We start from the raw sequence: 10,123 nt of genomic DNA, 5'->3' as shown, positions 1-10,123 counted from the left end.
ATTCACTTTTCTATCAGCATGAAAATAAACCTAATGTTTTTAATAGGTATGGTGTTATTGAAGTGGTATACGATCTGCTGAAGTCACGTTCAACCTATAAATTCAAGTATATATATGTAAAAAACTATAGAATGTTATCCAGATTGATTTTTTCTATTTGGACTACAACTACCACAATTCTAATCAATAGCTTGATCTTGGTACTTCCGGGTTATACGTGCTTGAGTTCCCCGCCTTTTGAGTATAGAAGCAGTATTGTGAAGACGTCGCCTTCACAATAATATCACTGACGTGGTTTCATTTCAGTCAGTTTTTGAGCTTCTCGGAGACTTTTTCTGAACATGGAGTTACCTGTTCACATTTGAGGCCGCTTTCACCAACAATTAGTCGGTCATGTTGCTACCGTCTGACGTCGCTCGGCTTGTTTTGGGTAAGTCTGGTCGTCCATAGCAGACGAGTAGCTGTGGGGTTAGCCAGCAATGACAGTCGAGTGTAAATGGGTGGCTTTAGCCTCACAGCCTTAACGGTTGATTGGGCTGCAGTTGGAGGGTAACTGTTACTGCTGACTGAGGTGCTACTAATGTCCTTCCGCTAGGGTACCTCCAAGAAGAGGGACTGTCAGCTACAAGCCAAGCTTTCATTCACGAGAGCCCCAACCTGAAAGAGTATGCCGAGCACACCACAGGAGATGGGACTATTCCTGCTTGCGTTTTTGTAAGTGTGCCTTCCTCCCTCTTGTAAGCCGCCTCCACAGCCTGTCATGATTACAGCTGACTGCATTTATGTTTAATCTTTCCTCACACAGTCCATCTTTGGGAAGAGCCTGACAACCATTTTAAATGAGTATGTAGCTGCTAAAACAAAAGGTAAGCCATTCAGAGGATCTCTTTAGTGTTTTATGACCGATTATTGTTCATATGTCATGGTTTGATGCTGATGATTAGTCATATTTTCAACAGAGTCTTGTCATGAGGTTCCCGTCATGATGACTTCATTGTGGAAAAAGCTGGATTTCACACTCAACCAGATTAAGTAATGAGCTTCACTAATAATTGTGTGATAGCATAGGATGCATGGGGCTGATTTTGAAAAATGATTTCTTATTGTTTTCTATTGTTGATTGGTATGTTGTTGTGAGACGAAAGATAAACATCTGCTGCTGTGTTTCTGAATGCTAAAACTTGGTGAAGTGAATCAATATGTGAATATTTTTCTGCATCTTTCCTTAGGTCATTGCAGAATTCCCCTGCTATATCAGCATGTCAGAGAAGTAAGTTTGTCAGGTTGTTTGTTTTGATGTAATGGGCTAATACATGGTGATGTAGCTGAAAGCATCAGGTTTAATGCATTGATGCATTTATGTAGAAATATACCTATAACGTAGGAACAGAAACTGTTTGAAAAGGGACTTCCCTAATCATGAGCTTATTGTGATTATAGTTGCCTGTTCCTAAAACCCCAGGAATTGGCATGTTACCCAAATAACTTCTGAATAAAAACATTGTCTATACATCAAATTGGGAAATTGGCACCATGATTACTTACAGTTGTCAAACAGTGCCTCAGCATTCAGGTTTTATATGTAACCTATTTACTTATCAGCCTCTGTGTGTTGCAGCACGTTCACGTGTTGGATTGGCAAACATGGCTAGACAGCAGGTCCTTGCCGTGGCTTCTGCGGGTGCTGTTGTCTGTTCATCGGTTTCTGAGACAAGCACCATCATCAGCCCAGCGCACACCTCCCACAGCATGCTTGCCCACTCCACCCCAGTGTGCTACAGTGGTCCGAACAGCAGACCAGCTTCTGGCAGTGGCACAATCCAGCATATTCATGACAGCAGCCGATTAATGACTACACCCAGTCAGTAATATAACACACAACTGAGTACAAATGCTAAAGTAAAGTAATGCTAAGATCACAGCTTTTTTAATAATAAATATTCAAACTTATTCGTTACAGGGGATTCACCCATGCAGATCATTGTTTCAGAGCATCGGCTAAATCCAGGCCCAATGTCTCCTGGTCGAAGGAAATGGTATGAATAGTTGTTAATGCTTTACTATAGGTGTTATTACATAAACATCTGTCCAGAGTGCTAAAGACAGACTAATCTAAAGTGGATGGAAAAATTAGCTTTCGTTGTACATAAATTGTGCATGGACATTGCTGTTACAATGACTTTACAGTATCACTGAATAAACCTTTCGCATTGCAGAAAATGTGACTAATGATTGCAGAAACAACAAACATGTATTTGGTGTGTTGCATAATCCAGAATGTTAGTGATTCAGTAGCTTTTCTTGCTAAGGGTTTGTCAAACTTCACAGGGTGTTTACTGTAAAATGACAGTTGTGATCTTGAGCACGAAAAAAATGCATCAGGTAGGGATTGTGAGCAAGTTTGATTCATTTCTGACCAATCTAGGAGTAGTGATCCTTCTGAACTGTGGATGGAGAGGACATCAGATGCCATGTCATAAGCTAATTGGTCCTTTGGCTGGTTGAGCTAAAAAAAATAAAATGCTGATTGTAGTTAATTTCACATGACATTAATCAGTCACAAGGCTGTGTCACTGCTTATTCTAAATGACTCAATATCAGTATGTTGTTCCTTAATCTGCGCACACACCGAAAGCAATCCTCAGTGATATAGCCATAATCAGAAACCATAGAAAGTGATATTTGGCGACTTCAAGGGACTTCGACGAAAAGAACATGCTGGTGACGCAAAGTCAGCCTGGAATATTGTCTGTGCTGGGTCACCCCAACTTCATTGATTAATTTGATCTTCAGCATGTGATATTTTTGTTTGACTTTATTGTGCTGTTATTGTTATTCCCATGGTTTGTTTAAAATGTTTTTCTGTTGTCTTCAGGGACACCCCCAGGAAGAGAAGTGGTGCTCCGAGTGGCTCCAGTGCCCCTAGCAGATCTGCTACAGCTGCTGGCAGCAGCAGTGCAGAACCCCAACCTGAAGAGGCTGTTGATGAAAACTTCCCTGTAAGTAAATGGCCTGGCCTGTATTTGTACAGCGCTTTACTCAGTCCCTAAGGACCCCAAAGCGCTTTACACTACATTCAGTCATCCACCCATTCACACACACATTCACACACTGGCGATGGCAAGCTATGTTGTAGCCACAGCTGCCCTGGGGCGCACTGACAGAGGCGAGGCTGCCGGACACTGGCGCCACCGGGCCCTCTGACCACCACCGGGCCCTCTGACCACCACCAGTATGTCAGTAATGCTAGGTTTCCTAATCGCAGAGAAAAGTTAAAGACTACACTTCAATCACATATTAACAAATCCACTGACATTGTTGTTTAAAACCTTGTTGATCTGCTGAATGGTCATATATCAGTCTGTGTCTCTAGATACAAAGAAAAATTACTTTATTGCATCAGAAATGACACACTCTCTGTTTCATCTCACTCTTTACAGCAGCTTGTGATACAAAACGCACGTGACAAGATACTGGGTGACAGGTCCTTACAAGAGAAACTTGCTGAAAACATCAACAAAATCCTTGCAAAGTAAGTAACACGATAGGACTCTTCATTTTGTTTGCACTTGGATGTATTGTGCATAGTTTTTGATAATGATTGTGCTGTTTCCTACTCTGTTTCATCACTACTATCAGTGAGCCAATGCCCCAAACATCAAAGGGTTCTTCAAGTACAGTGGAAACAGACCAGTCTATAGATGAAATACTAGGATTACAGGTGATTTTTTTTCTTAACATTTTGCTTGTAATGTTTTCACTTTTTTGTGTAATTTATTATTATTTACTCACGTATACAGGGGGAAATTCATATGAGTGACGACGCCATCCATGACATTTTGGAGCAAACTGAGTCCGACCCAGCTTTTCAGGCTCTCTTTGACCTCTTTGACTGCAGTAACTATGACCTCATTTACTTTAATGTGTTTTCCTTTAAATAATGGTTCGCAAATGTCTGTAACAGTTTAACTAAAGAACTTTTTGTAAGACTTTTTATAAATTGATGTTTGCAGATAAAACTAAATTTGCAGATGGAGAAGCAGGAGATGGCGATACGAGCAGTAGTCCAGAAGAGACCGACACTGCTGGAACTACATCTGCAATCAGACTCCTTCAAAATATTGATACAGGTAGTCTGTCATAATCTAAACGTCGAAAAGGCAGCATAAATGTCTACAGAAAGTCTGGAAGGGGCTTAGAGGTGTAAGGCTGTAGCTTCTTGAGCTTCTAACAGTTGGTAAACTTTGTAAACAAAGTCAAAAATTGAAAAGTACCTATAATTATTCCTAATTTAAGAACTGAAATGAACTGCAGGAAAATACTAGCCATGACGAAGAGGTGGAGTGCACTTTCAGATAGTCTCTCCTGCAAGACATTCATGGTGTTGTTCACAGTAGTGTTGAGAACTGTGGGGAAAAAGAGAGTGGTTGACAGCTGGTTACAGGAACATCCCTGCCACTTGGACTTCATAAAACCTGGAAGCATCAGTTGTGAAATTATAATAAAAATCCAAACATTTTTCCAAGTTTAAATAACCTTCTATGAGAGGTCAAGCAGGTTATCATTTCTGCTAACAATAGAGACAAATGAATAATTGAACTCTGTTTCTATTTTCAGGTGCCACACACAGTGATTCAGCTGCTTCAGATACAACACCAATGACGGTGAAGACGAAACCTGGGCAAGAGCGAAAGACAAGAAAGTCCGCTCCTCCAACACTGTTAAAGAAAACAGTTCTTGGTCCCAGTGGCAGATCATCCAGGATTGAAAACAGTTCAGCCAGACTGATAGTGAGTCAAGGGGATCCCCGAGGTGTCTCAAGTGCTCCAACAAACTCAAACAGAAAAGAAAAAGATGCACTTTTCACTAACACTGTCAATGAAACACCAATGGATATTGATGAACCACTGAATACACCTCCCCCTCCTCCTTTGGACAGTTTGGCCACTCAGGAGCCTCCCGCAAAGGACAGCACTTCTATCGCGCCTGTCTTTGGTGAATCTTCCACAGATCCCTCGCCAGTGGACTCTTGTGCTTTTCCTGAGCCAGAGGAAACATCGGCCTCAAATATGAACAACCAAAAAGAACCTAAACAATCACAAGAGTTTAAAGATCAACCTGGTGCACCCGGAGCATCATCTTTGCCTCCCGAACAAGCTCAGCTGAACATCACTCCAGCGCCCGCCGCTGACCTACCTCAAATATTACTCTCAAACAGTGGAGGAGATACTCTACCAGTGTCTACTTTCTCAGTAATATCAAAATCTGTCTTAAAAACATCCTCTTCTACAGATACTACAGCTTCAGCAGCCTCACCCTCATCTGCTTTTATTGCTGCCCCATCTACGGCAACACCTGCCGCACCAACGTCTGCTTCTACCTCTGCAAGTCCAAGAGCTGCACATGCCTCACCCGCATCCTCGTCCTCCTCCTGTGCCCCCGTTGCCCCTCCTCCTGCAGCTTCAGTTGCAACAACAGCTGATCTGTTAACCACAAGCATCCCAAACACGGCTGCAACAGACTCCAGTAATGTCATGTCTTTGAAAATAATCATAAGTGATAACCAGGATGAAGGTTCTTCCAGCGACACAGCCTTAAACCAGGCAATTTCCAGCATTTCTGGAGACAAGATTCCCACCATTTACGTTTCCTCCCCAGCTAAGCCGGTGGGATGCCCTGAAACTCCAAAGGCCAACATGGATGAGGTGGCGCAGGCAGTTAGTGGATTACAAAGTTCTGAGGCATTTGCTAGTCCTCTGAGCAGCAAGGCTGGAGCAGTAACTGCATCTCCACTAACTGGAACGTCACAGGCCCAGCAGAGCTATATAATTCAACTACCCCTGGATGCAACTAACCCTGCCCTCCAAGGAGCCAGCTATTTCCTTGTAACAGAGCCCCCATCTACCGAAGCTGAAGGCAGACAGGTGGTGCTGCCTGCTGGTGTCTCAAACGGACAGTCTTTACCCACAAATCAATATGCGGTGACAACACCAACTCGCTCTACAAGTTACTCCACTGGTAAGAGACAGAAGGCTGCAAAACTGAGTCATCCCACAAACATTACATCTATAAGTGAATGTAAGGTAGTAAGCAATGTGCAGTGTGTATAACAACATACTTTTCCACATTATTGCACTGATTACAGTCCAAAATATTGAAAGTAAAGTTCTTTTGGCAAAAGATTGTAGGGACACTGTCGTTAAGCAATTTATTTATTTATTTTTGAGTTATCAATGGCAACAAGGCATGTCCCCATGTTTAATCTTTTTCCTTCACTTTCAATAACTTTCTCAGTATCATAATTATCAAACTATGACATCTGTGCTCCTGTTTGAAGGGTCAGCACTCGTCCTGCCATCACCCGTGAAGCCCATGATGCTTCCTGTTTCTGTTGTAGGACCGAATCCTGTGGGGAAAGTGCAGATGGTGTCCAATCAAGTAAGATCATTTTATTGTTAGTCGGAGCATGTGGTTTGCAGTTAAAAGCATTTCCTTTCTTACCATTTTAACCAGAATGATGGAGTGAGAAAAGCTTTATTTCTTTATTAAATGAGACACTTTCAGACCAAATTGGCTGCTAAGTAAACAAAACTGTCCAACTGTCCAAACTTTGCCACTCTCAGGTCAATGTGTTAACTTTATCTTGTGTGCAATGCAAACTGGTAAATAAAATGTATTATACATTGTATTTCAAAGGATAAACATACTCTTTAACCTTTACATACTGTTCATATTCTATGCTAGTATGGCTTGGGTCAGTTTTGACCCAGTCAAGTTTCTGTTCAATTTTGAATTGAAGATCTGTTTGATTATTGTATATCCAAGACTTTCTGTAAGTAAGACATTCTGCTTCTACAAGGAGTCCCAGTTCACTTCACATGTAAACCACATTAACCCATTCATTGTTACATTTACAGCTTGTTGCCATACAGAATCCTGTATCAGTAGAGCAGACAGAAACTGTCCCGTCCAAAACTCCCACCGTCGCAAGCAAACAACCTGTAGCTGCTGGTAAGTTAAAGGTTAACCTGCTTCTCCATGGTGAAGATGTATACTGGCTAAAAATTATATGGTATCCTTTTTTTGAATGCATCTTTGCTCAGCATAATGTTTTAATTTCACGGCCTCATTTCTAAATTCCAGGCACTGAGAAAATTCTGGGCAGTAAAGAGGTTCAACCTGTATCAGCTGGAAACACAGACCAGCAGGATGCAGAAAAAGGTGCCAGTCACAGGAGAATTTTATGTTTTGACTCTTCTGCAGACATTCAACCACAAACTGCTAAAACAACTACAACCAGCACAGCCATGACTGCAACTACATCCCCATCACCATCTATCCAGCAGACTGAGAAAACTAATACAGAGTCGGTTGTTCGAATAAGACCTACTATCCTGGGTGGCAACAAACCCAAGAGGAGGGTAGAAACTGTCAGATGTTTAGCAAGTCCGCAGGCTGGAGTAAGCTTAGTGAAGGAGCCCTTTTCTTTACAACAGTACCAGAAAGATTCTGCTAAAAAGAGCTCTCGCAAGCAGGATCATAACACCCACAAGCAGGAGTCTCAAAGTGCCAGTACCAGCAGTGCTGATGCTTCAAAGGTTGAGGCTGGAAAAAAGTCAGAATCAGAAAAAAGATCAAAATCTGTTGTGAGGAAATGCAGTCAGGATGCACATAAAGATAACTCAAAACCTAAGGATTCGTATAACTCCAAGTCAGAGTCTGATTCTGCACTAAAATCAGGAAGTAGGAAGGACAAAGAGGAAAGCAGCAGGAAAGAATCTGCAGAGAAGGTGCCTTTGAAACCACGTGAGGGACGTACAGAAAAGAAGACTTCCTCTCAGGAAATGCCAAATGTCACAGCTAACAAAGAGAATGAAATGAAGGGTAGCATGCAAGACCAACAACCTTCATCCTCAGCATCAAGAGACTTGAGCCCTCCAGCTGTCCCTCAGCCAGCATCTCAGAGTCAGTCCAAAGTTACAAAAACACCATCTAAAACCAGTTCTCTGGCTAAACAGGCAGCTGAGATGCTTCAGGACATTCAAGGGCTCAAATCTCCCGCGAATCCAGTCAAAGGGCTTGGTGCAAGCAGTTCAGACCTTCCTGGAAGTGGCAGTAAGCAGGAAGCACCTGCTGATTGTCCCAGGACTCCTCGACAGAAGGGAAAGGTTAAAGACGGAGAGGGTACTCCAAAGCATCTAATGCCTCCCAACACCCCAGATGTACCTGGCTGCAGCCCTGCCAGTGAAGCCGGCAGTGAAAGCAGCATTAACATGGCTGCTCACACACTTATGATTCTTTCACGTGCTGCCATCGCCAGGACAGGCAGTCCACTGAAGGACAGTTTGCGTCAGGAGGGGATAGGAGAAAACTCGCCTACTAGCTCGAAGAACTCAAAGAAACGCAAGCAACCTATTTCAGCATCAAGCCCCCCTCCAAAGAAAGAATCAAAACGATCTCCCACCAAAAAGAAAGACCGAGTAAGTACAGCAGCATGGTTTTTGTCCAGTCTTTTTTTCCTCTTTATTTTGTATTCAACTCTTTTGTGTTTTGTTGTGTAGTGATTATCAAAGGTGTGTGGACACCAGATGAACTTCCATTGCGTATCAGTCCTTTTTACGTGTTTATTATTTATTTATGGAACCTAATCTAATTTACTAAATAAAGTACACTTTGTTATTATGCCCAAGTACTTCATAGTCCCTTCAAAATATGCATATTTGGTACAATATACACTTGCAGTATGATGAAGGTGGAATGAGGTGCTTGGGCAAATACACAGCCAGTTAACTGGGTCCTAACACCCTGGCATCCTGTGCGATTGCCGGTCTTGCTTGTTGGTAAGCTATGTGACTGTTTTGAAAGCGTGACAAGTTTCTTGCCAAATATGAGGACCACTCAAAGAATCTTGACACTGCACATCTTTGGATCATCCAGCCTTAAACTTGCCAAGTGTAAAGTAGATGTTGAGTTGTTAAGAAAAGCAAAGCAAGTAAAGACAAACACATACACACGAAGGCAGATGTTTGATACCTAGTTCTGTCATAAAACTCTTATTTATTGCTTTCATTTTATTTGCAGGAAAGAAAGAAAATTATAGATTATTTCCCTGAAGACTTGGATGTGGATAAGTTCCTGTCTTCACTTCACTATGATGAATGAAACCGGACACGCCAGCAGGAAAGGACTGTCGTAACTTGTGTTACAATCCAGAAATAGAACAAGCCCTCTGATAACACAGTACATCTGGTTCCTGTTAATAACTTTGCCTGAGACATTAAAGTTGAAATGGATTTTTCAAAAAGTGTGGGAATTTTGGCAAACCCCCTTCCCTCCAGTGAAGGTGACATATCTCATGATCATGTTGCAACAGTAGCAAAGCAACCATTGCACTTTCGATTTTTTACACTTTTTACTCAGTAATGAACATGAGGACATTGATTTACACTCTGACTTATGTTGTGGAACAGTTTTGATTTTGGGCACTTTGGCAGAGTGGGTGTGTGTTGTTAATGGTCGACTCAAAGAATTGCCTTGGTCAATATTTGACTCCTTTGATAAATACTGGCCTATTTGACACCTGACAGGTCTGTATCTAAAATTACACTTTGGAATATGTTTCTAGCAGACATTTTTAAAAACACTGAATTATAGCTCCTGTTTTTGAGTTGAGAAACATTTTGTTATTTGAAAAATAAAAAAACTAGTGTAAATGTACGTTTTAGTAGCATAAACATGTATATTACCTTTTTTCAGAATCAGATGCTTTGTTGAAGCTGTTCACATTTGTATACTTGGCTTCATTTTAATAAAACAAAGAAAATCATGCTTGTTCTTTTGTCTACATTTAAAGCCATTCTTACTAAGTCCCTATAAAGACTAAAAGAACACGTGGTTTTTTTTGTTCAGTGTGAATGTTGTGTGAAGGCTGGGACAACACCACAGGATGATAAGGAAATCTGGAGCTCTAGAAAGTATAAGGTTTGTCAGTGTTGTCCTTTGATGGCTGAAAATGTTGAGGAAATCCTTCAAGGATGCTTGTGTCACATTTGAACTCTGATGTTCATAACCTCAGGCAGCCAGACTGATTTGTAGATTCTACTGGTGCCAGTGACGTTTAGGT

The 10,123-nt window shown here is 41.6% G+C and overlaps 1 protein-coding gene across 3 annotated transcripts; it reads left to right on the top strand.

The window, feature by feature from the left end:
* The first annotated feature begins 226 nt into the window (after positions 1-226).
* On the top strand, positions 227-9,844 carry npat (nuclear protein, ataxia-telangiectasia locus). 3 transcript variants are annotated; one of them, XM_085429376.1, is made up of 17 exons: positions 227-430; positions 596-714; positions 806-866; positions 960-1,032; positions 1,230-1,270; positions 1,619-1,861; positions 1,961-2,036; positions 2,876-2,999; positions 3,444-3,532; positions 3,640-3,721; positions 3,801-3,897; positions 4,014-4,130; positions 4,618-6,018; positions 6,338-6,438; positions 6,918-7,011; positions 7,144-8,480; positions 9,082-9,844. In XM_085429376.1, exons 1-17 carry the CDS (start codon positions 394-396, stop codon positions 9,160-9,162), a joined length of 4,173 nt encoding a protein of 1,390 aa, XP_085285502.1. In that variant the 5' UTR covers positions 227-393; the 3' UTR covers positions 9,163-9,844. The 3 variants fall into 3 exon arrangements, with proteins under 3 accessions (XP_085285502.1, XP_085285503.1, XP_085285501.1); XM_085429377.1 differs by having other exon boundaries at positions 3,441-3,532; positions 4,032-4,130; positions 9,082-9,843; XM_085429375.1 differs by having other exon boundaries at positions 3,441-3,532; positions 9,082-9,843.
* The last annotated feature ends 279 nt before the right edge of the window (positions 9,845-10,123 follow it).

This window comes from Rhamphochromis longiceps, linkage group LG14 (genome assembly GCF_057381845.1).
Source record: "Rhamphochromis longiceps isolate RC_006_pf linkage group LG14, R_longiceps_female_GT1.1, whole genome shotgun sequence".
Lineage (NCBI taxonomy): Eukaryota > Metazoa > Chordata > Actinopteri > Cichliformes > Cichlidae > Rhamphochromis > Rhamphochromis longiceps.
Note: the sequence above shows the minus strand (reverse complement) of the source record. Positions and strands in the feature narration are given on the sequence as shown.

Excerpts from the sequence above, each read along its gene's own strand:
- npat (XM_085429375.1), top strand. The coding sequence starts at position 394 with ATGTTGCTACCGTCTGACGTCGCTCGGCTTGTTTTGG. Across the intron at positions 3,898-4,013 it reads CTTTGACCTCTTTGACTGCA|ATAAAACTAAATTTGCAGAT; the intron begins GTAACTATGACC and ends TGATGTTTGCAG. Across the intron at positions 8,481-9,081 it reads CCACCAAAAAGAAAGACCGA|GAAAGAAAGAAAATTATAGA; the intron begins GTAAGTACAGCA and ends TTTTATTTGCAG.